Consider the following 26,971-nt stretch of genomic DNA (forward strand, 5'->3'; position numbering starts at 1 on the left):
TGGAGACTCATCAGAACAAAACAGGCAAAGCCACGGCCTTCGTGGAGCATACAGTCTAGTGAAGGTGACTGAGTAAATATACATCAGAATATCAGTTCTGATAAATGTTTTGGAGAAATATTAAGGCTAGTACATACGCTGTCATGGGGAAGCTATTTTAGAAAGTGTTTCCAACGAAGGCTCTTCTGGGCAAATGTAATTTGAATCAACACCTAAATGTACCAGGGGGAGCCAACAAGATCTGTTGTGAGCCAAGAGCACTCTAGATGTTTTTCTAAGTGTTTTCTCTGGGCTTCCTGCCTCAGGATTCTCTGAGAGGCTTGTAAAAGATGCAAGCTCTTCAGTCACACTGCAGACCCAAACCAGAACCTGTGAGACTGGGGACCCCAGACTCTGGGTTTATAAAATGACCTTTCTGATCTATACTTAAATTTGAACAGCTCTGCCCTAAATCCCGGATTAGTGCAGCCACTCCCACCCCACACTGTCACAGGATGGATTCTGGGCAGATATTCTACAACAAGGTATCAGACATGAGGGCCCCACCTACCAGGTCCTCAGATCCTTTCTACTACTTGTCCTTCAGTGAACCTACACATGCTGCCATGGCAGGGTCACAGCCACTCATTCCTGAAACTGATCAGTCAGAGTCACAGAATGGGCTGCCCCGAGTTCTCTGGACCACATGTTCAACTCACCTTTCAGAGTTTGACATCTCAGGTGAATAGGGCTGAAATTTAATCCCTGAAGGGAATGTAATACTATTAAGAAATTACGAAAACAAATTCTTAATACCTAAAAATTAAAAAGCATATATAAACAAATTTTGTCACCCATATTGTACCTAAGAGCAAAACACTGTTAACGATGTATTCTCCAAATTTTAAATGCGGGTAAGTATATTTTTTACAAAAGAAAAATGAGACAAGTCTGTATTTATTATGAACAGCTACAGCATTCAGTATTCTAAAACTTTTCTAAAATGGGTCTGTTTTTATAATAAAGTAAAACATAATTACTATACAAAGATACTAACAATGAAGAATTGCAAAAACTGGGAATGTGAAAATTTATGATATTCTCTACTCATAAGCACAAACCCTAAAATAATGCAAGCTAAATATTTAACCAATCAGAATTTTCAAAAACAGTTCAGTTCAGTTGCTCAGTTGTGTCCAACTCTTTGCAACCCCAGGGACTGCAGCAAGCCAGGCCTCCTTGTCCATCACCAACTCCCAGAGTTTACTCAAATTCATGTCCATTGAGTCAGTAATGCCATCTAATCATCTCATTCTCTGTCGTCCCCTTCTCCTCCTGCCTTCAATCTTTCCTAGCATCAGGGTCTTTTCAAATGGGTCAGTTCTTTGCATCAGGTGGCCAAAGTATTGGAGTTTCAGCTTCAGCATTAGTCATTCCAATGAATATTCAGGACTGATTTCCTTTAGGATCATCTGGTTGGATCTCCTTGCAGTCCAAGGGATTCTCGAGAGTCTTCTGCAACGCCACAGTTCAAAAGCATCAATTCTTTGGTGCTCAGCTTTCTTTATAGTCCAACTCTCATATCCATACATGACTACTGTAAAAACCATTTTCCTTATTTATACTAACAATCTTTAAATGTTATATACTGTTATACTGAGTGGATAGCCCATAATTTACCAAAGCATCTTTACAGTACACTTAGGCTTTTCCTTTGTTTACTACAAAAGCCTCTGTGGTTAGTAAAACTTTTTACCAAATAAATTGTTGGAATTAGAATTGCTTGGTCAAAGAATGAAAAATTTAAATTGGATCTAGGTTGCCTTCTAAAAATCTTTAAACCCTCTAGAATTAAACTTCCCATGCCTACATAAAAATAACATTTTAAAGCATGGTTTTTTTTTCATTTGTGAACTATGCCAAGTATGATAATTGCATTATCTTATAATTTTACATTCTCAAATGCCCCACTGTCACCATTTACTTTTTAAAACACGTAGTTCACACATTTTCACCTCATCCCCTTACCCACTAGATGTCGCTATGTGTCCATTAGCTTTTTTTTTTTTTTTTTAATCGAGATGTACCTTTAGCTATTACCCCTGGTTTAGCCGGTGGCAAAGAGGCGGACACAACTGAGCGACTGAACTAGAGGTAAACAATCTGCTTGAAATGCAGATGCCCAAGGTTCGATCCCTGGGTCTGGACAGTCCCCCGAAGAAGGGCATGGGAAGCCACTCCTGTATTCTTGCTTGGAGAATCCCATGGACAAAAGAACCTGGCGGGCTACAGGCCATGGGATCGCAAAGAGTCGGACACGACTGAAGTGACTCTGCATGCACACCTCTACAAAAGCTGTTAATTCTAATAAACTACATAAGCCTTTACCCACCCCACATTTAACTGCTGTCTCCACAAACCTAAGATTATAAGTGACCACTACTTTTGTCAACTCAGTGGCCGCTGCCTCTCCAGAAAGGTATCGGCTTCTATCTTTAATCTTCCCAAGTCACCGGGCGCCTGAGCCCTTTCCGTCGTACGGACACCTGCCTTCTAAGATGGCCGCGCCCGTCGGACTCCAGCTCTAAAGTTTTCTTTTTTCCTCAGGCGGCTGAACTCGCCACGTTGGCCTTGGAACGACATTGACCTCTGAAATCTTAACGCAGTTAGTACAGAATGGTTGGTTATTCCTTGCAACCAGGAGGTAAAAGCATTTAGGGTGCCAGGAATGATTTCAATTTCTTCCCACGGCCTGTCTCGTCAAAAACGCCGAGGTGGGTGGGGCCATGTTACGTCATAAAGCGGAGTCTGCTGACGGAATCCGGAAATCCCGGCAGCGCTCCAAGGTCGTCGGCTGATAACCTGAACCAGCAGGTAGGCGTCCCAAGGGACTGTGAAAGCGTCGGTAGAGAAAGTGGGCTCCAGCATTCTGTTGCTGCCAGTGGTGTCTGGACGGGTTTGGGATCAGGTGAGTCGGGTTCTGGGCTTGTATTCACGGCCTGTGGGGTCTGTGAAACCGGAGCATGTGTGAAGGACCGTAATTGGGATTTTATTTAGATTCGGCCTCAGAGACTTCTCGGAGTTAATGATGAGGCCTTTGGCAATCTGTGATTAAGAGTCTGAAGAAATCATTGACCGAAGGTCCGACTCAGTCAGGGTTTGGATCGCTTTGCTTGTGGGGCTCCGTGATTGCGAACTGTGATGAAAGTTTGTATCGGTGAACGCGATGTCTCGTCCTGGTTAACCTGCGACTCTGTTAGAGACACCTGGGTTAGGGGCTGTCGCTTGGTTTCCTGGTCATGTTTGGAGTTTAATCTGGCATTTAGATGGCCTGGTGGGGGCTTTCAGTATTTGAGAAGGCCCGGGGTCCCTGGAGAATCCGTAGGCTCAGGGTCAAATGCCGTAAACAGACTTGAAGACTGCATTTCCCCAGTTAATCCGAGTACAATTCTCTCCTTGTAGTCTGTCCTCAAGGACCCTACTAAAAACTTTGGCTCCCCGCATCACCACTGTTCTCACCGTCCTCACCAATTTCAGTGTGGTTGATGTAGTTATAAATTTACTGTTTTTAATGTAATCTAATACAGTTTCCATTCCTCTTGCCTCCAGGTTTATTATACTTTTGGATATTTCCGCTTAAGGTCATTCTTACTCAAGTAAAAGCTTCTCCCTTACCCTATATTCTGTTCTGCAGTGCGAATTTTTTTAATAGGCGGTTTTATATCAAAGATTTTTTTTTTAACATTTTGGATTATCTGTGTAAGCATGATAGGTGACTGTATCACTTAATTTCTCTGTTCTCAACATATTTACATCTGAGATATTTATACTTTTTAAAAATAGTTCCAGTAGTATCAGCTCAGGTTGGTGAACCACTGGCATGGTGTCTGGAATCAAATGTATTCATTAATGGAGGTAGTGTTGACATACAGTATTCAAAAGTATTCGATTATAATTTCATTAATCCATTTTGACTTTCTGATTACTTTCTGATTCTACCACTTCACTTAAAAATTTATGGCGCCTTTTTTTTCTCTCCCCGAGATTTCTGGCTACTTTTATTTCTTGGTGAACTCTTTTCCTTGACCTTTTTTGGAAATTTCAGTTGATGGGTTCTTTCTTTGGTTGGTTTGTTTTTTTTTTACTGTAGAAAAGGAAGTCTTTTTTTAATTGTAGTTTTATTTGCTGAAAAGTCACTAAGTACAAATATACACTTCAGTACTCTGAATTTCTAGAGTTACACAGTTCAATTTTAAAACATTTCTCACCCCAGAAATTTTCCTTGATCCTCTGTGCACTCAAATTTCCACTCCCATATACTTATGAAAGTATCAACACCATGAAGACAGTGAACATAACCTGTCTTCTTGAGAAGTTTCATTGTGTTCCTTTTAATCTCTGCCTGTCATATTCCGCACACCTCCCCAAGCAACCACTGATCTATTCAACCACCAATCTATTCTACATTACAATAGGTTACTTTATATTTTTAAAAAGTTTATGTAAATTGAATCATACAGTGTACATTCATTTTCATACTAACTTGTTTCATCAGCATTCAGTTCAGTTCAGTCGCTCAGTTGAGTCCGACTCTTTGTGACCCCATGGACTGCAGCATGCCAGGCCTTCCTGTCCATCACCAACTCCCGAAGTTTACTCAGACTCATGTCCATTGAGCCGGTGATGCCATCCAACCATCTCATCCTCTGTCGTTCCCTTCTTCTCCTGCCTTCAATCTTTCCCAGCATCAGAGTTTTTCCCAGTGATTCAGTTCTTCGCATCAGGTGGCCAAAGCATTGGAGTTTCAGCTTTAGTATCAGTCCTTCCAATGAATATTCAGGACTGATTTCCTCTAGGATGAACAGGTTGGATCTCCTTGCAGTCCAAGGGACTCTCAAGAGTCTTCTCCAACACCGCAGTTCAAAAGCATCAATTCTTTGGTGCTCAGCTTTCTTTATAGTCCAACTCACATCCATGCATGACTACTGGAAACACCATAGCCTTGACTAGACGGACCTTTGTTGGCAAAGTAATGTCTCTTTTAATATGCTGTCTAGGTTGGTCATAACTTTTCTTCCAAGGAGTAAACATCTTTTAATTTCATGGCTGCAGTCACCATCTGCAGTGATTTTGGAGCCCCCCCCAAATAAAGTTAACCACTGTTTCCCCATTTATTTGCCATGAAGTTATGGGACTGGATGCCATGATCTTAGTTTTCTGAATGTTGAGCTTTAAGCCAACTTTTGCACTCTCCTCTTTCACTTTCATCAAGAGGCTTTTGAGTTCCTCTTCACTTTCTGCCATAAGGGTGGTGTCATCTGCATATCTGAGGTTATTGATATTTCTCCTGGCAATCTTGATTCCAGCTTGTGCTTCTTCCAGCCCAGTGTTTCTCATGATGTACTTTGCATATGAGTTATAAGCAGAGTGACAATATACAAACTTGACGTACTCCTTTTCTTATTTGGAACCAGTCCGTTGTTCCATGTCCAGTTTTTTTTTTTTTTAATATAAATTTATTTTAATTGAAGGTTAATTACTTTACAATATTGTATTGGTTTTGCCATACATCAACATGAATCCGCCGCGCATGTACACGTGTTCCCCATCCTGACCCCCCTCCCACCTCCCTCCCCATACCATCCCTCTGGGTCATCCCAGTGCACCAGCCCCAAGCATCCTATATCATGCATCGAACCTGGCCATGTCCAGTTCTAACTGTTGCTTCCTGACCTGCATATAGGTTTCTCAAGAGGCAGGTCAGGTGGTCTGGTATTCCCATTTCTTTTAGAATTTTCCACAGTTTATTGTGATCCACGCAGTCAAAAGCTTTGGCGTAGTCAATAAAGCAGAAATGGATATTTTTCTGGAACTCTCTTGCTGTTTCAGTGATCCCACGGATGTTGGGAATTTGATCTCTGGTTCCTCTGCCTTTTCTAAAACTAGCTTGAACATCTGGAAGTTCATGGTTCACGTATTGCTGATGCCTGGCTTGGAGAATTTTAAGCATCACTTTACTAGCGTATGAGATGAGTGCAATTGTGTGGTAGTTTGAGCATTCTTTGGCATTGCCTTTCTTTGGGATTGGAATGAAAACTGATCTTTTCCAATCCTGTGGCCACTGCTGAGTTTTCCAAATTTTCTGACATATTGAGTGCAGCACTTTCACAGCAATATCTTTTAGGATTTGAAATAGCTCAACTGGAATTCCATCACCTCCACTAGCTTCCTAAGGCCCACTCGACTTCGCATTTCAGGATGTCTGGCTCTAGGTGAATGATCACACCATCGTGATTATCTGGGTCATGAAGATCTTTTTTGTATAGTTCTTCTGTGTATTTTTGCCAGCTCTTCTTAATATCTTCTGCTTCTGTTAGGTCCATACCATTTCTGTCCTTTATTGAGCCTGTCTTTGCATGAAATGTTCCCTTGATATCTCTAATTTTCTTGAATATTTTGAAATTCATCCTTATGTGTATCCACAGTTCCTTTTTGTTGGTTTGTATTCCATTGTGGAAAGGAATGATTAGTTCATTCATTAATTCACCTGTTGGTGGCTAGTTGTGTTTCCAGTTTTTAGCTATTACAGATAAAGCTTCTGTGAACACTCATGTTCAAGTCTATATAATATGTTTGTCTTTCTCCTGAGTAAATTCCCAGGGGTTGAATGGCTAAATCCTGTGGTAGGTGTATATCTAACTTTTCAAGAAACTGCTAAACTGTTCTCTGAAATGGCTGTACTTTATATCCAGGAGAAACAGATGGGTGGCTGTTGGGTGTCTCCACATTTTGTATAGTTTTTCTTTTTAATTCTAATAGGTATGGAACAGTAACTTGTGGTTTTAAAGTTTATTTAGCTAGTGATGGCTAATAATCCTGATCATTGTTTCATGTGCTTAGTGGCCATCCATATATCTTCCTTGAAGTATCTGTTCAAGTCTTTTGCAATTTTCTTGTGTTTTCTTATTGATTTTTGAGAATTCTCTGTATATTCTGAATACAGATTCTTCCTTTACCAGTTACTTGCTTTTCAAAGATTTTCTCCTGGTCTTTGACTTGACTTTCAGTATTCTCTTTAACAATATGTTTTGAACAGCAGAAGGATTTAGTTTTTATGTAGTCCAGTGTCTAAACTTTTTTTAAGGACTTATTCTTTTGATGTTGTACCTAAGAATCTAGGTACAGCTATACCTAACTACAAATTCAGAGGATTTTCACCAGTTTTTCTCTTCTAGAAGTTTTGGAGTTTTTTGGGCATGTTCATTTAGGTTTACTGTTATTTCATTATGAAATATGAACCTATTATTCCATTAGGCTTATTATACATTTTGAGTTATGTATCTGGTGTAATGTATGTGATAACTTATGGTGAACGATGTTGGATTTGTGATCTCCAGAAAAGAAGATTTAGCTTTGGGACCAGAGACCAGGCTTGATCACTCAAGAGTTTTTGTGTAGCAGAGTTTTATTAAAGCAAGAGGACAGAGAAAGCCTCTGACATAGATATCAGAAGGGGGCGGAGAGTGCCCCCCTTGCTAGTCTTGGCAAGGGAGTTACATACTTTTTTCAATTGGTTATTATAGTAAATCAAAAGAATGTCTCAAGATTGTAAAGATCTTATCAGACCCACTCCCACAATTTCCATGTTAAGATAATGGGATTAGAACTAACAATAGAAAGGTCTTACCAGACTCTGCCATCATATACATTTTAAGATGACAGGATTAGTCAGAAGATTCTCAAGAAGGAGAAACATGTCCTCAAGCAGGATACATTGTTATGTTGACTAAGACAAAGCAATATAGAAAAAAAGCCTTTGTCCTTTTCTCCTCCTTCACAACTCCAGACCCCTGTCTCTTCCTCTGGGACCCCAGACTTCTTATCAACCTACCTAGGAATTGACTCTCATATGGATCCAAATTCCTTTCTTTTTGATATAAATGTATGTTTGTTCCAGAAAACATTTGTTGAAAAGGCTTTTCTCCACTCTATTGTCTTTGCTCCTTTTTAAAAATGTCAGTTGGCCATATATATGTAGGTCTTTTCTGAACTCTATTCTGCTCCACTCATTTGTCTACATTGACATGGATATCACCCTGTCTTGACTACTGTTCAGTTCAGTTCAGTCGCTCAGTCGTGTCCGACTCTTTGTGACCCCATGAATCGCAGCACGCCAGGCCTCCCTGTCCATCACCAACTCCCAGAGTTCACCCAGACTCACGTCCATCGAGTTGGTGATGCCATCCAGCCATCTCATCCTCTGTCGCCCCCTTCTCTTGCCCCCAATCCCTGCCAGCATCAGTCTTTTCCAATGAGTCAACTCTTCACATGAGGTGGCCAAAGTACTGGAGTTTCAGCTTTAGCATCATTCCTTCCAAAGAAATCCCAGGGCTGATCTCCTTCAGAATGGACTGGTTGGATCTCCTTGCAGTCCTAGGGACTCTCAAGAGTCTTCTCCAACACCACAGTTCAAAAGCATCAATTACTTCAGCGCTCAGCCTTCTTCACAGTCCAACTTTCACATCCATACATGACCACAGGAAAAACCATAGCCTTGACTAGATGAACCTTTGTTGGCAAAATAATGTCTCTGCTTTTGAATATGCTATCTAGGTTGGTCATAACTTTCCTTCCAAGGAGTAAGCGTCTTTTAATTTCATGGTTGCAGTCACCATCTGCAGTGATTTTGGAGCCCCAAAAAATAAAGTCTGACACTGTTTCCCCATTTATTTCCCATGAAGTGATGGGACCGGATGCCATGATCTTCGTTTTCTGAATGTTGAGCTTTAAGCCAACTTTTTCACTCTCCACTTTCAGTTTCATCAAGAGGCTTTTTAGTTCCTGTTTACTTTCTGCCATAAGGGTGGTGTCATCTGCATATCTGAGGTTATTGATATTTCTCCCAGCAATCTTGATTCCAGCTTGTGTTTCTTCCAGTCGAGCGTTTCTCATGATGTACCGTGCATATAAGTTAAATAAGTAGGGTGACAGTATACAGCCTTGAGGTACTCCTTTTCCTATTTGGAACCAGTCTGTTGTTCTATGTCCAGTTCTAACTGTTGCTTCCTGACTTGCATACAGATTTCTCAAGAGGAAGATCAGGTGGTCTGGTATTCCCATCTCTTTCAGAATTTTCCACAGTTTATTGTGACCCACACAGTCAAAGGCTTTGGCATAGTCAATAAAGCAGAAAGAGATGTTTTTCTGGAACTCCCTTGCTTTTTCCATGATTACTGTAGCTTGATATAAATTCTTGAAGTCAGGTAGTGTCAACCCACCAACTTTGTTCTTTTTCACAGGTTTTTTTTTTTTTTTTTTTTCCTGTTCTAGACCTTTTACACTGCTATTTGTATTTAAAGATCAGGCTGTCAGTTTCTACAGAAAAACTTCTGAAATTATGACTAGATGGAATTGCATTTTTAAAAACTAAATGGCCTCATATAATGAACTGGGAAATATTCTCTTCAATTCTATTCACGAATGATCTATTGAATGTATATAATGCATTTCATATGTAAAATCAGTTATTGGAATTATTTTCCGTTTGAGACCATGATGAATAATGTTGCTACATACATTCAGGTACAAGTTGAAAATGTTTTCATTTCTGTTAGATTCCTCTGAGTGGAATGACTGGTTCCTAAGTATGTGTTTTACAGAGTTTCAAACGTGCCTATACCAGTTTACCATTATTGTATGAGTTCTAATTTCTCCTCATTCTCATCAGCATTTACAATTATTAGTCTTTCTATTATCATCTTTCTAGTTGGCATGTAGTAGAATTTCACCATCGTCTTAGTTTCCCTAGTGACAAGTAACGTTGATCATCTTTTCATGTGTTTATAGACATTCATAGGTCTTCTTTAGTGTAATATCCAAGTCTTTTCCCTTTTTTTTGCATCCAAGAAAATGATTTAATTTTTTCATTTGGCCAAATCTTCTTTTGTGTTCTTCATTAGTATGTATTCTAAAGTTTTGTTCCTATTTTTCCACATTTATTACTTAGTATTGGTTAGTGTTAGATATTTTTAAGTGACATATTATCTACTTTCCACTCTTAATGATTCAGATCATATACATAACAACATCTAATGATTTCTGCATATTAAGTTTTTAATTCCAGTGCCTTACCAAATTATAAAATCACTGCAAATGGTGACTGCAGCCATGAAATTAAAAGATGCTTACTCCTTGGAAGGAAAGTTATGACCAACCTAGATAGCATATTCAAAAGCAGAGACATTACTTTTCCAACAAAGGTCCGTCTAGTCAAGGCTATGGTTTTTCCTGTAGTCATGTATGGATGTGAAAGTTGGACTGTGAAGAAAGCTGAGCGCTGAAGAATTGATGCTTTTGATCTGTGGTGTTGGAGAAGACTCTTGAGAGTCCCTTGGACTGCAAGGGGATCCAACCAGTCCATTCTAAAGATCAGCCCTGGGTGTTCTTAGAAGGAATGATGCTAAAGCTGAAACTCCAGTACTTTTACTTTGGCCACCTAATGGGAAGATTTGACTCATTGGAAAAGATCTGATGCTGGCAGGGATTGGGGGCAGGAGGAGAAGGGGACGACAGAGGATGAGATGGCTGGATGGCATCACTGACTCGATGGACGTGAGTTTGAGTGAACTCTGGGAGTTGGTGATGGACAGGGAGGCCTGGCGTGCTGGGATTCATGGGGTCGCAAAGAGTCGGACACGACTGAGTGACTGAATTGAACTGATAGTAGTTACTCAGTTGATTTTCTTAGGTTTTCCATATATACAATTATATCATCTACCAATAGCAATATTTATTATACCCCAATTATTTCTTTTTTATCTAACATAGTCTATGGGTCCCAGAATATCAATCCCATAAATTCAGAGACTTTTGTTACTTTGTTATCTGCTTTGTTACAAAGAAGAAAATGAAATAGTGCTTGTCACAGAGTATATGCCCACTAAATATTTGAATTAAATGAACTCCAGTATAATGCTCAGTAACAGTACTGACAGTGGGCATCTGGTCTTGTTCCTGACTTCAGTGGGAATGTCTGATTCAAATGTATTATTTTTTCATGTTAAGTATCTGCCTATTCCTATTCTTTTGAGCATTTTTATCTGAAATGTTTTTTTAAAAAAATTATTTATTTTAATTGGAGGCTAATTACAACGTTGTGGTGGGTTTTGCCATACATTGATAGGAATCAGCCATGGGTGTACATGTGTCCCCCATCCTGAACCCACCTCCCTCCCCATCCCATGTCTGGGTTGTCCCAGTGCACCGGCCCTGAGCGCCCTGTTTCATGCATCAAACTTGGACTGGTGATCTATTTCACATATGGTAATATACATGTTTCAATGCTATTCTCTCAAATATCCCACCCTCGCCTTCTCCCACAGAGTCCAAAAGTCTGTTCTTTATATCTGTATCTCTTTTGCTGTTTCGCATATAGGGTCGTCATTACCATCTTTCTAAATTTCATATATATGTGTTAATATACTGTATTGGTGTTTTTCTTTCTGACTGACTTCGCTCTGTATAATAGGCTCCAGTTTCATCCACCTCATTAGAACTGATTCAAATGCGTTCTTTTTAATAGCTGAGTAATATTCCATTATGTATTTGTATGTACCACAGCTTTCTTACCCACTCGTCTGCTGATGGACATCTAGGTTGCTTCCACGTCCTGCCTATTGTAAACAGTGCTGCGATGAACATTGGGGTACACGTGTCTCTTTCAATTCTGGTTTCCTTGGTGTGTATGCCCAGCAGTGGGATTGCTGGGTCCGTTTTTTAAGGAATCTGCACACTGTTCTCCATAGTGGCTAAGTTTGCATTCCCACCAATAGTGTAAGAGGGTTCCCTTTTCTCCACACCCTCTCCAGCATTTATTGTTTGTAGACTTTTTGATAGCAGCCATTCTGACTGGTGTGAGATGGTACTTCATTGTGGTTTTGATTTGCATTTCTCTGGTAATGAGTGATGTTGAGCATCTTTTCAAGTGTTTGTTAGCCATCTGTATGTCTTCTTTGGAGAAATGTCTGTTTAGTTCTTTGACCTGTTTTTTGATTGGGTCATTTATTTTTCTGGAGTTGAGCTGCATGAGCTGTTTGTATATTTTTGGGATTCTTTGTCAGTTGCTTCATTTGCTATTTTTTCTCCCATTCTGAAGGCTGTCTTTTCACTTTGCTTATAGTTTCCTTAGTTGTGTAGTTTCCTTCTTTCAAGGAAACTATCCAAGTCTTTCCCCTTTTCTAAAAATGGGTTGTTTGGTTAACAAACTGAGTTTTTTGAGTTGTTTGGCTATTGTGCATAGAAGTCCTTTATCAGATAAATGGTTTGCAAATTTTCTTTCTCAACTTGTAGCCTACCTTTTCCTTTAGCTTTATAGTGTCTTTTGATGTGCAAAAGGTAATACAAGTCCAGTTTATCAGTTGTCTTCTTTTATGGTTTGCTGATACGGTGTTGTGTAAGACTTCTCTGCCTAATCCAAGGTCACGAGAAATTCCTCATGTATTTTCTGAAAACTGTGTGTATATAGATATAAATAGATAAGGATATGACTTTATATTTTAAGAGCAGTTTTAGATTCACAGTAACATTGAGTGGGAAGTGCAGTAGGGAAACTGAGAGAGTCAATTCCTAGGCAGGTTGATAAGAAGTCCAGGGTTCCCCCCCACACACACCCACTGACCCTGAGGAGGAGAAAGGGGTCTGGAGCTCTCAAGGAGTAAAGGACAAATGTTATTTTCTACATTGCTTTGTCTTAGTCAGTATAACAATGTATCTTGAGGGTATGTTTCTCCTTAAAAGAACCTTCTGACTAATCTTGTTATCTTAAGATGTATATTGTGGGAGTAGGTCTGGTGAGATCTTTCTATTGTTCTAATCTTGTTAATGTAAGATGTATGTTGTGGGAGTGGGTCTGGTGAAAGTATATAAGGCCTTAATAAGACTAGCTAGGGGGCACTCTGCATCCCCCTTCGGGTGTCTATGTCTCTCCCTTTTCAGACTTGAATAAAACTGCTACACAAAAGCTCTTGAGTGATCAAGCCTGGTCCCTGATCCTGAAGCTAAATCTTCAGAGATCATGAATCTGACATCGTTCACCTTAAGCTATGAATACCATACCTCTGTGCCCCAACATATGCAGCCTTCCCCACTGTCAGCATCCTGCCCCAGAGTTGCCGGGGTCCAGCCCCGGCTGATCCAGGGTATTCAAAGGAGAGACGGCATAGGCGACCTATTTACTTAAATATTTATCAAAGATATAAAGAGTAATAGAATGAGGATAGCTCATTGAGGAAATTCAGTGGAGAAAAGAGGCTGAGTAGCTTGGTTTACGCGGGAGACCAATAAAACTTCAAGACAAGAAATTTGCACCACTTACTTAGGCCGCAGGCATCCTTCCGTTCTCCCAAAGGAGAGGAGACAGTGAGGCCTCCCGGGTCGGATCTTAGAAGCCCAGGCATAATTAGCAAGCATGGCGGGTTCCGTGCTCCAGATGGAGACTCAGCCAGAATGTGGGAGAGAGAGCCACACGGGGAGACCAAGTTTGGGTGAACAAGGCCCGCACTTTATTTTCCAAAGTAGTTTTTATACCTTAAGTTGTGCATAGAGGATAATGGGGGAAGGGGTGGAGTCATGCAGGGACAGCAGTTCCTGGTCCTAATCGTAGCCAGGCTTTCAAACTTATCATATGCAAAAGTTCAGGTGAATTACATCATCTTCTGGCCAGAGGCCTGTTAACATTTTAAGAAACTTCTCTTTCTCCGAAGGTGATTATTCCAAAGTCAGGCACCAGCCTCCGAAAAAGCATTGGACAAAGCTGCATTCCTATAGGGCAAAGGTGAGGTGGGCTCAATCAAGAAAAGAATTAACTCAAGGGTCCAAGGTTACAAACATTGAGGCCACTATTTACATTTCTATACACCCATTATATCAATCAATACACTGCCAAGGACACAGTGGAATTTCTAATCAATCTTTTAACTACTCAAAGGAATCTGTGTTTAGACAGTTTAGAACATCTCCTGCCTCTCACAGTTGGGAGGCTCTGAACAATCACATGTGGCTGGAAAAACCTATTCAGGCAGGCTAGAGGATTTCCAAAGGAGTTAGTAGGTTAAACACTGTCACACCCAGGAATTATTAACTGGAGCTGTAAGCTAACTCTTTTTCAGAGAGAGGTAGTGGGGGACAGCCCCCCGTAAAGTCAGAGGTGTAGGTGAAAGCACAAAGCAGAAAGTAGGCAGACTCTGGTTTTGGGGGTAGATGCTCGAGAATTTCCAGGGGGACTCCTAAGGCTCGATCCCACCTTTGCGTATGCCGAGCCGCCTTCCTCATGACCTTTGTCATGGGTGGAGCTCCTCAGGCTGGCTCCCGGCAGTGATAGAATTCCAGTTGAGCTATTCCAGATCCTGAAAGATGATGCTGTGGAAAGTGCTGCACTCAATATGCAATATGCACTCAATATGCAATATGCCGGCTCCTGGCACAGAGTGGTGAATTTGTTATAGTCAGTTTATGTACTGACTCATTATCACTCAAAATAAATAACTCGCATTAGGGTTCACTCTTGGTGTTATATGTGTTTGTGTCTTGGCAAATGTAAAACGACATGTGTCCACCCTTTAGTGTTATACAGAATAGTTGTACTGCTCTAAAAAAGCCCTCTGGATTCTGCTTGTTCATCCTACCTTCCCTCCAACTCTTGGCAACTACTGATCTTTTTACTGTCTCCTTAGCTTTGCCTTTTCCAGAATGTCATTTACAGTAGTTGGAATTGTATAGTGAATAGCCTTTTTACATTGGCTTCTTTCACTTAATAATAGGTATTTTAGGCTCCTTGTTTTTTCATGGTTTGATAGCTGATTTCTTCTTAGTGCTGAATAATGTTCACTCATTGGATGGATAAGTTTGCGATATATACCTAAGATCAGGTTTCTGTCCAGACATACATTTTCAGAGTATATATACAGTTTTGTAGGAAACTGCCAAACTGTCTACCAGAGTGGCTGTAACATTTTGCCTTCCCATAAGCAATAAATCTGTTGCTTCATGTACTCTTCAGCATTTGGTGTAGTCATTATTTTGAATTTTGGTTATTCCAATAGGTAGGTAATGGTATCTCATTGTTCTTTAATTTGTTATTTCCTAATTACATATGATGTAGTTTCCCAATTAAACATTTTCATTTGCTTATTTGCTATCTGTGTATCTTCTTTGGTAAGGTGTCAGTTCAGGTCTTTTGCCTGTATTTGTGTTTCCTTATTGTTGAGTTTTTAAGAGTTCTTTGTATATTTTGGATAGCAGTCCTTTATCAGATATATCTCTTGCAAATGTTTTCTCCAAGCCTGTGGCTTATTTCTCAATTTCTGGAAGTAGTTTGTATTTTTAGCGATTGCATTTAAACTTATTATCTATTATTATTTAACTGGAGTTGGATATTCAGTTGTTTCAGTATATTTGTTGGAAAGACCATCTTTTCCCTCATTGCTCTAATCTTGCACCTTCGTTGAAGATCATCTGACTGTGTTGTTGTTATCATTCAGAGGCTAAGAAGTGTCCAACTCTTTGCAACCCCATGGGCTATAGCCCACCAGATTCCTCTGTCCTCCAGTATCTCCTGGAGTTTGCTCACATTCATGTCCATTGAGTTGGTGATGCTGTCTAAACATCTTATCCTCTGTCACCCCCTACTCCTTTTGCCTTCAATCTTTCCTGGCATCAGGGTCTTTTCCAATGAGTCAGCTCTTCACATCAGGTGGCCAAAGTATTGGAGCTTCAGCAACAGTCCTTCCAATAAATATTCAGGGTCGATTTCCTTTAGGATTGACTGGTTTGATCTCCTTGCTGTCCAAGGGACTCTCAAAACAGTCTTTTCCAGCATCACAATTCATAAGTATCAGTTCTTTGGCACTCAGCATTCTTTAATTTATATAGGCTAACTCGCATCATTTCCTGGCTGCAGTCAGCACCTGCAGTGATTTTGGAGCCCAAGAAAAGAAAATCTGTCACCACTTCCACTTTTCCCCCTTCTATTTGTAGTAAAGCGATGGGAGTGGGTGCCATGATCTTAGTTTTTTTAATTTTGAGTTTCAAGCCAGCTTTTTCACTCTTCTCTTTCACCCTCATCAAGAGGCTTTTTAGTTCCTCTTCCCTTTCTGCCATTAGAGTGATATCTGCATATCTGAGGTTGTTGATATATCTCTTAGTAATCTTGATTCCAGCTTGTGGTTCATCCAGCCTGGCATTCATTCAGTTCAGTTCAGTTCAGTCGCTCAGTCGTGTCTGACTCTTTGCGACCCCATGAACTGTGGCACGCCAGGCCTCCCTGTCCATCACCAACTCCCGGAGTCTACCCAAACCCACGCCCATCGAGTCGGTGATGCCATCCAACCATCTCATCCTCTGTTGCCCCCTTCTCCTCCTGCCCTCGATCTTTCCCAGCATCAGGGTCTTTTCCAATGAGTCAGCTCTTTGCATCAGGTGGCCAAAGTATTGGAGTTTCAGCTTCAGTATCCGTCCTTCCAATGAACATCCAGGGCTGATCTCCTTTAGGATGGACTGTTGGACCTCCTTGCAGTCCAAGGGACTCTCAAGAGTCTTCTCCAACACCACAGTTCAAAAGCATCAGTTCTGCTCTCAGCTTTCCTTATAGTCCAACTCACATCCATACATGACCACTGGTAAAACCATAGCCTTGATTAGACGGACCTTTGTTGGCAAAGTAATGTCTCTGCTTTTTAATATGCTGTCTAGGTTGGTCATAATTTTCCTTCCAAGGAGTAAGCGTCTTTTAATTTCATGGCTGCAGTCACCATCTGCAGTGATTTTGGAGCCCAGAAAAATAAAGTCTGACACTGTTTCCACTGTTTCCCCATCTATTTGCCATGAAGTGATGGCACTGGATGCCATGATCTTAGTTTTCTGAATGTTGAGCTTTAAGGCAACTTTTCACTCTCATCTTTCACTTTCATCAAGAGGCTCTTTGGTTCTTCTTCACTTTCTACCATAAGGTTGGTGTCATCTGCATATCTGAGGTTACTGATATTTCTCCCGGCAATCTTGATTCTAGCTTGTGCTTCCTCCAGCCCAGCATTTCTCATGATGTACGCTGCAAAGAAGTTAAATAGCAGGGTGACAATATACAGCCTTGATGTACTCCTTTCCGGATTTGGAACCAGTCTGTTGTTCCATGTCCAGTTCTAACTGTTGCTTCCTGACCTGCGTGCAGGTTTCTTAAGAGGCAGGTCAGGTGGTCTGGTATTCCCATCTCTTTCAGAATTTTCCAGTTTATTGTGATCCACACTGTCAAAGGCTTTGGCATAGTCAATAAAGCAGAAATAGATGTTTTTCTGGAATTATTACCATGGCTTTAAAGTAAACATTGAACTAGATTAGTATAAGCATTCACCATAATTAGCATAGCATATTCTAATTCACACCATAAGCATTCACCACATGATTAGCATAGACTGTATGGCCCTAGCCTCTCAGGTAAACAAAGCCATTCTTAATCAGGCCTGACATTCTGAAGGCTTAGAGGTTTCCTCCCAGGAACTAAGGGCAAAGCTCAACCTCTGTTGGGCAAGGTTAATCCTTTTAATACACAAAGAGAAGTAAGACAACCTTAAAGATCAACTTCATGGTATCCTCTTGAAACTGAGGTGTGTGTACCCACTGAGCTTATAAAACTTTTTGAAGTGGTGCAAGGGTACACGTGCATTTCACAGATGGAGTGTCCAGATTCTTGGAACCTTCCGTGTGTTCTCTTCCATAAACTTGATCTGCCCTGAGCTTTCATCAGGCTCTGAGGCATCATGCTCTGCCTATGCTTTCCCTCTTCCCCTTTAATATTCATGCCACTTCCTCTTTCCATAAGAAAGCCACACCTTTCACCCATTCCTAACCTTGTCTTATTGTATCAGAGTATGAAAGCCTCTAGGTAGCAAATAAAGGAACAGCTGGAAATACTGAGGTCCCTTTAAGGATAAGTGCATATCCACAGTGACAGTGTTTGGGCCAAGAGGAAATGTACACTCAAAGTCAGTTTGCTTTTCGGCCCACAGGTCCAGGCTCTCCAGGAGAAAGAGTGATCAAGTCAAGGAATTAGGGAAGAAAGAGGAGGTTCTTGGAGTTGGATATCATCGTTCCAGGGGACATCTTTAAGTGAATGCCAAGATTTCTGTCTTTAAGAATGACACAGTAAATGCAGAAGAGACAGAAGTCAGAATCCATGTTACTATTTCCTGAGCACAGAAGATGATCAAGGCCCAGGTGATTTTTTGTTATATCTTTCCTTTATTGTCTAATAGATTTGTGGTAAGCTGAAAAAAAATAATAGCTCAACTAAACAAAGTATTAATTGGGGATGATTGGGTTCTGGGGAGAAATTAATTTGGACTCTGAATTCAGAATCAGGACAAAGTGAATCAGGAATGTATTGTTCATAGGGATCACATCAGATGACTAGTATTAGAAGAGAATGTGTGACTGTGGTGGAGCCTGTGGATTGCATCAGCTGTCACTTTTTATTATCTTAGCAGACATCACAACCAGAAAAACATGAAAAGCTCCATGATATGTGTTGACTATGAGGAGAGAGCAGATCAGCTCTCTGGGGGATTCAATGGTCTATGTCACTTAAGTATATGGGGTGATACTCCTAACAACATTGCCGACTCTGAGGGGCTCCTCCCTGGCCTGGTACCAATCATGCATGTAAAAGAAAGATGAATGCAATTTACTGAAGAGCATTACCTATATAGGTATATAAAATTCCGTGAGTTTCATAATCATACTCAAGAAAGCAAGTTGTAAGATAAGTACTATGGATGTAATGAACAACATGATGGCTATAGCTAACACTGCTGTATGATATATAAGAAAGTGGTTAAGAGCAAATCCTGAGTTCTCATCACAGGGAGAAAAGCTTTTTCCTTTTCTTTTTGTTGTATCTACGCGAGAAGATAGATGTTGACTGAACTGTTGTGATAGTGATTTCACAATATATGTAAATCATATCATCATGCTTTACATCTTAAATTTATATGGTGATATATGTCAGTTATTTCTCAATAAAACAGTCATTGGAGTTTGATAGAAGTGAAATATTTAACCTTTGAAATGAGAAAATAACATAATCCAACCTATGTTTTGGTGAACAGTGGTGGAGATGCTGAGTTTGAGAAATAGATTCAGCGTGAAATATGCAAGCTTCACTGATAATAGCTCAGTACTCCTTGACCATGATCCAAGACTCAGCTGGGGATGGATACACTTTGAGTTCACTTACATAGTTACTGGCAGAATTCATTTCCAGAAATCAAATGAGAGCCTTAGATTCTGTCTGTCTGCTCATGTAAGACCACTATGAGTTCCTTTTCACATGGGCCTCCCAACGTGCCATCTTGTTTCATCAAAGTCATCAACAGACAGATTCTGTGAGCAAGATGGAAATCATATATATAGCCTAATTTAAAAATGCATGTCTTGATTTTCCTGGTGGTTCAGAGGTTAAGACTCCACACTTCCATTGTAGGGGGGCATGGGTTCAAGCCCTGGTGAGGGAACTAAATCCCACATACCATGCAGACCAAAAAAATATATATATTAAAATTGGTATCACAGCATTTTTGCTGCATTTTGTTTTTTAGAAGCATTTCAGCCCATGCTCAAGGGAAGGGTACCTCGTGGGGGCGTGAATACCTAGTGTGTAGTAAGGAATTTGACTAACTTTTGTCCCTAATTTCTGGGAGGTGATCTCTAAAGCCTTGGAATTACCCGTGTGTTAGGAGTGTCTTGTTTTTCATCCCAGACCACTGCAACCACACTTTATAGTTTATGTATGAGGTGACTCATGTGGGCCCTAGAGGATTTGTGCTAATAAGACAATTCAAGGCGAGGGCTGTCCATGCCCCAAAGACCAGCTGTGTGAATAGAGGGTTGTGGGGTTCAGCCATGTGGTCAGTGATTCAGTAAATCATACATATATAAGGGAGCCTCAATAAAAATTCTGGACACTGGACTTTAGGTGAGCTTTCTTGGTTAGCAGTACTCCTGAGTACTGTCATACAGTGTGGCTGGAAGGAGAGAATGCTGCCCAGGACTCTATGGAGTCCTGTGTTTCGGTACCAAGTGACTTCATGTCTGACTTTTTGGCACAAAAATCAGAACTTTGAAGATAATATTCTGTTTTTTGAGTTCTGTTGTAGGTCATCTATCTTTTGTGTCTGGTTGCTTTTATAGTTCCCTTTTGTATTTGTGTATTATAGTTTTAGTCTGATGTCCCTACCTAGAGATTTCCTGCTTGGAATTTGTTGGGATTCCTGAGCCTGGGGTTTGGAGAGTTTAATCAGTTTTGAAAATTTTCACCTTTAGATGTTGAGATACTGATTCATTACTATATTTTTTCTTTGTTTTTGTTTTCAAATCTTCCTAATCAACTTATTTTTTTTCTTTGCTGCAGATGTATCTTGTATAGTTTCTGCTATTTTTTACATGTATTAAAAACATTATCTTGTAAATTTCAGATGTGGAGTCTGTTCAGAGTTGATTCTTATATTGGCTGTGAAGTTTCATGGTAATGTAGGACTGTTTTATTTGTCCTGATGTCATTTGGATATTATGCAAATAGGTAGGTGCTAAAATGTATACATAGAAAGATAGGATTTTGTTTTTAACTGAAATGTATTTGAGAAAAGTATATTTATGCAGGAGGTATGGTGAAAATCAGAATAACTTCTCTCATGTTTTTTCCATATTGATGAAAGGAATTCACATCATACAGGACTTTATTATTACAGGAATTGCTGACACTGGAAGATGTGGCTGTGGAGTTCAACTGGGAGGAGTGGCAGCTCCTGGATTCTGCTCAGAGAGACCTATACTGGGATGTGATGTTGGAGAACTATAACAATTTGGTGTCACTGGGTAAGGATGACTCCCAGTGTCATTTATGAGTGTCGAGTCACTGGACTTTTCTCCATCACCTGATGAAAGCTTTGCAGTCCCTGTGGTCTTCCAAAGAGTTAGATGTTTTTGTTCCCTGTCTGGCTCCAAAGAGGTGTAATCTCCTGTACCCTGAAAGAGAACATTTGCTTTGCATACAAGAAATTTTGTTTCTAAAATGCAGTATTTGGCATAGGTGGAGGTAAGGGGAGAGGGAGGCTTAAGAGAAAGGGGGTATATATGTATCCATATAGGTGATTTCACGTTGTACTGCAGAAACTAACACAACATTGTAAAGCAATTATACTCCAATTAAAAAAGTAGAATCCAATAAAATGTGATATGCTTAATAGGAATCCAGTAAAGTTAAAAATTCAGTAAATGTTAAATAAATAAAATGCAGTATTTTCCCATCTTGACATACCATAACCCAGTTCTTGCATCTAAGTCTTTTATCATTTCTCATGATCAGGATATCAAGGTACCAAACCAGATATGCTTTCCAAGTTGGAACATGGAAGAGAACCATGCATAATAGAAAATGAAATGCGGAATAGAATTTGTCCAGGTGAGTGAGTTAGAATCAGCAATGGTAGTGACCAAGGAAGTCATATTCCAGTTTTTTCTAGAGAAGGAGTCACAGCTGTGAGGGTGACTGATGCTCAACAGCTGTTCGCCATATTCATCTATCCAGATGAGAACTCTTTCTGGGTATTTAGCTTTAAATATATTCCTTGTCTCTTTTTGGATCTGATATTCATTCACTTCCTCATACATCTTTATACTTTTATACTGGGATTACATGGTAGATAATAAAGAGCACCCCCACACACCATGTCATTTTTTAAGCCTTTCATCCCATACCAGTCTCATGAAATAATTTATCATTTCCTTTTTTCTTAGGAATCCGGAAAGGTGACAGTTATTTGCCAGAGCACTCTCGAAACCAAAGATTTCTGAAGAGCATGCAACAGTGCAGTGAACAGAATGCATTTAGAAAGAGTGTTCATCTGAGCAAAACACATTTCACCCTAATTCAAGATCGTATATTTAACTTACATAGAAAAGCTTTGGAATCAAGCTTAAGTTTAATTAACCAGAAGAGCAGCTATGGAATAAAGAACCCTGTGGAGTTTAATGGAGATGAGAAATCCTTTCTACATAGTGATTGTGGACAGTTGTATTCTGGAATTATATTTCCTGAAAGTACAGAACACATTAGCACTCAATTCCAATTCCTTAAGCATCAGAGGACTCACAAAATAGAGAAATCTCTAGCCTGTGTTGAAAGTGAGAAGCCATGCAGCAGGAAATCTCAGCTTATTTCTCATGAGAGTGTTCATACTGGAGAGAAACCCAGTGGGGGTAATCCATGTGAGAAATCCTTCTCCAGAAATGTCACATTAACTAAACATCAGAAAACTCAAACACAAGACACACCCCACTTAACCAGTGAGCCCAGAAAAGGCTGTACTGTGAAGAGCAGCTCCCCTGTACATCACCAAACCTGCACAGGAGAGAAAGCCTATGTATGCAGTGAGTGTGGAAAAGGCTTCACCATGAAGCGCTATCTGATTGCACATCAGCAAACTCATAGTGGAGAGAAACCTTACGTATGTGGTGAATGTGGAAAAGGATTCTCCGGGAAGAGTAATCTCACTGTGCATCAGCGCACCCACACGGGGGAGAAACCCTATGTATGCAGTGAGTGTGGGAAAGGCTTCACCATGAAGCGCTATCTTGCTGTACACCAGCGAACTCATACTGGAGAGAGGCCATATTTGTGCAGTGAATGTGGGAAAGATTTCGCTGTGAAGAGTAATCTCACGGTACACCTGCGATCTCACACAGGGGAGAAATCTTACATATGTGGTGAATGTGGGAAAGGCTTCACTGTGAAGAGTAATCTCATGGTACACCAGCGAACTCACACGGGAGAGAAATCTTACCGGTGTAACGAATGCGGGAAAGGCTTCACCACAAAGCTCACTCTCATTATACACCAACGAACTCACACAGGAGAGAAACCCTATGAGTGCAATGAGTGTGGTAAAGCCTTCAGTCAGAAGATATGCCTCATACAACATGAGAGGTGTCACACGGGAAAGACTCCCTTTGTATGTACTGAGTGTGGAAAATCCTATTCCCACAAGTATGGTCTCATTACCCATCAGAGAATTCACATAGGAGAGAAACCCTATGAGTGTGATGAATGTGGAAAAGCCTTCACCACAAAGTCAGTACTCAATGTCCATCAAAGGACTCACACAGGAGAGAGACCATATGGGTGCAGTGATTGTGAGAAAGCCTTCTCCCACTTGTCAAATCTTGTGAAACATAAGAAAATGCACATCAGAGAAATGGGTAGATCCAGTCAAGTTGGAAATGCCTTTAACAGAGTCCCAGATCATTTTTTATGAGTGAACCAAAGCCCCATTAATGCAATGATTGGGGAAATGCCTTCTGTGACAGCTAAGACTTTAAGCATCAGTGCTTCTAGCAGAGCAGAATGTAGTCATGGGATGACCTGTTGTTATCAGATGGGGGACCATGAGGAGATGAAAGGGTTTGCCCCAGAGATAAATCCAGTGAATATCGTGAATGCAATAGTGCCTTAATGATCCTACCTCACATTTTCTGTTAGTGAAAACATGTTGGAAAAGCCCTTGATACGTTCAGGGTGGAGATGCCTTGGGAAAAACTTTCTGGCTTCATTATATGTCTGAAAAGTATACATTCCATATACACTTGGACAAATTTTGTGAATGCAGAGACTAGAAAAGTCATCAGTGGGAAGATAGACTTTATTATCAGGGATTGTTGTTGATCATCAGTGAACTCATTGTAGAAGTATGATTTAGAAAAGAAAAAAGAAATACGATGACCATGGGAATGTCTTTACCCAGAAAGAAGACCTCAGTGAATGTCAGAGGTCACACTGGAGAAATATTTTTAAGAGGACAGTATATATGGCAAGATTTCAGTGAAGCATTCTGCTTCATCATTTGTCAGGGAATCACATAGAAATTAAAACTTTTAGGAACATGCTAAAGGTAGAGTACCTTTAGTTAAATATCAGTGGGCTTACAAAGGAATGAATTTTTATGAAAATAATAAACGTTTGAGTGCTTTTTGTTACAAATGTAACCTCATCAGACATCAGATGATGCACCTGAGTCTTGTTTCTGATTTCCTTGTGAATAATTCCATAATTTTGTGTGTGTGTTTTTTTAAATGTGGACCATCTCCCAACTCTAGTTGAATTTGCTACAGTATTGCTTGTTTTTTTGCAAGGGATGTGAGATCTTAGCTCCCAAATCAGGTATCAAACCCACACCCCCTGCATTGGAAGGCAAAGTCTTAACCACTGAACCACCAGGGAAGTTCCAGTAATTCCATAGTTTTAAATAAAAGTTGTTTGCTTTTATCATTGTTACTGCAAGTGTTTTAAAAAGGAAATGGAATAGGTACACACATTTGCAGCTTGCTTAACTAAGTTTATAAATAAAACCAAATATTTTATAAAACCACCTTCAAAGTTGTTTTTATAAAATGGATAACTTGAGATCATTTTTAACTTATAAGAAAATGCAAAAGTAGTCCAGAAAATTCCCTCATATCCCTTATATAACTTATCCCCGTAAAAACATTTTATGTAACCATTAACTCTTAACCTTTGGAATTTAGATTTCCCTAGATTTTTTACATGAATTTTTAAATAGTTTTTTTTTGGAATTCTAAGCTGCTTTATTACATTCATAGATTTTGTGTAACTGCTATCTCCAGAATGTAAAACTTTAATCAACACAGACACCCTCAAGCTACCTTCTTATGGTCACTCCTTCTATCCAAACCTACCTCTGGCAACTATGTGTCAGTTTCCCATCAATATAATTTTGTCATTTATGAAATTAATTTTTATAACCGGATTTTAAACATTATGTTGTATTTATTGATACAAATTTATAATTTTTTATTAATAAGGGCCATGTAATCTGTTTTTGTCCCTCAGGAAATTGCTCTTAAGACTTTTTTGAGTTGAATTGCTTTATTTTTATTACTGAGTAGTATACATTATTGGATGTACCAGTTTGTTTATCCATTCACTCTTCAGATAAGTTTGTATTGTTTCCTGGTTTCAACTTTTATAAAGAAAGGTGCTATACATCTGCATCCAGGGTTTTGGATGGACATAAATTTTCATTCCTCTGTAATATATATTCAGGTGTATGATTATTGGGACATAAAGAAAGTTGTGTTTAGCTTTAAAAGAAACTACCAAACTCACTTCCAGAGTGACTTTACCGTTTTACATTCTCACCAGCAGTGTATGATATCCACTTGTTCCACATCCTCTCTGGCATTTGGTATTTTAAGTGTATTTTAGTCATTCTGCTAGCAACACATGATTCAATTGTTCATCCTTACCAGCACTTGGTATTGTGATATGTTACATTACCCATTCTATTAGGTTTGTAGTCATATCTGATCTTGAGCTTGCATTTCCCTCATAGCTAATGATTTTCAATCCTGTTATTATTATTGGACTTATAACGACGTTTGTACCGTTTGACGACCTTCACCATTTCTGCCCTCCCACCCTTCTTTCAGCTTCTGGCACACAGTCTGTTATTATTTATAAGTTTGGGTTTTTGGGGGGAGGTTTCTACAAATAAAAGAGATCATAGAATATTCAGCTTTCTTAGCTTGATTTATTTCACTTAATATCCCTCATGGTTGCAAATGGAAAGATTTCCTTCTTTTTATGGTTGAATTTCTTTATCCATTCATCTGACAAGGAACACTTAAGACTGTTTCCATGTCATGGCTGTTGTAAATAACACTGCCCTGAACACTGATTGTAACAACATATCTTTTCAAGTTAGAGTTCTTATTTTTTTCCAGATATATACCCAAATTGCTAAATCTTATGGTACTCCTATTTTTCATTTTTTGAGGAACCTGTGTACTGTTTTCCTTAGTATCTGTACCAATCACGAGCTTCTTCATTCTTTTTATGTCTATAGTGTTTATGAAGATCCATCCCATGATTTATTTAACCCATCACCTACTAATGTACACTCCTATTGGTTTTAGTTACCTTTGACTGCATTGCAAATCTACCTCCCTAAAAATATCTAAAGACAGCAAACATTAATTATTAATTCTCTAGTACGTGGATTGAGAGTTAAATTGTCTAGTGTGGGCTGTCCTGACTGGTGGCTACATGATCTAGATGGCTTTTTTCCACATATCTGGAAATATCATCCCTGGAATGGGTGGGGTGACTTTTCACATAGTATCTCATCCTGTGCCTAGCCTGGGCTCTATTACAATGTGTTAGGAGAGCTCCAAGAGAGTAGAACATGCTTCAGTGAGCAAGTCTTTCTTCCCTCTGCATCAAGCTTGCTATTGTCCCATCGGACATATTCATCAGAGTCATGCTGGGGCACTATCCAAAGGTATGAATGCAGAGATACAAGAGTAAGTTTATGTAATGATCACAAGATTTCTTACTTCCTTAAAGTTGTCAAAATTGATGCCATAAATATCCTTGTGCATGTTTGTTCTCACAACGATAATTTCTGAATTTCTGTTGATTGGTGCCTTTAGAAGAATGAAAGATTTAAACTGAGCAATTGCAAGTTGTACTCCAAAAACATTTTATTAATTTTTACACTCTAGATTCAGTCCTGCCCCCCTGAAAAGCACACTGAACATGATACCTAAAATTTATTGGAGTGGTTTTTTTTGGTAGCGTGGGGTCTTAGTTGTGGCACATGAGGTCTTTTAGTTGTAGCATGCCAACTCTTTAGTTGCATTATGTGGTATTGAGTTCCCTGTCCAGGGATTGAATCATGGGTACCTGCATTGGGAGAACAGAGTCTTAAACACTGGACCATCAGGTAAGTCCCTGGTAAGCATTTTTTGAACTAGAACTATGACAAACTTGATAACATCATCTCAATTCATTCAAGGCTGTGGATGTTGGACACCTCTGTTAATTACTATGCTAATGAGAAAAATGAGAGGCTAAGGAGAATCAGTTCAGTTC

The 26,971-nt window shown here is 39.7% G+C and overlaps 1 protein-coding gene across 1 annotated transcript; it reads left to right on the forward strand.

Moving 5' to 3' along the window:
- The first annotated feature begins 31 nt into the window (after positions 1 to 31).
- On the forward strand, positions 32 to 25,608 carry ZNF614 (zinc finger protein 614). The gene is made up of 5 exons (XM_061386362.1): positions 32 to 2,947; positions 18,036 to 18,243; positions 20,772 to 20,898; positions 21,389 to 21,484; positions 21,820 to 25,608. The coding sequence occupies exons 2-5, from the start codon at positions 18,229 to 18,231 to the stop codon at positions 23,334 to 23,336; spliced, it is 1,755 nt and encodes a 584-aa protein (XP_061242346.1). The 5' UTR covers positions 32 to 2,947; positions 18,036 to 18,228; the 3' UTR covers positions 23,337 to 25,608.
- Positions 25,609 to 26,971: the final 1,363 nt, after the last annotated feature.

Source organism: Bos javanicus, chromosome 18 (assembly GCF_032452875.1).
Source record: "Bos javanicus breed banteng chromosome 18, ARS-OSU_banteng_1.0, whole genome shotgun sequence".
Taxonomy (NCBI): domain Eukaryota; kingdom Metazoa; phylum Chordata; class Mammalia; order Artiodactyla; family Bovidae; genus Bos; species Bos javanicus.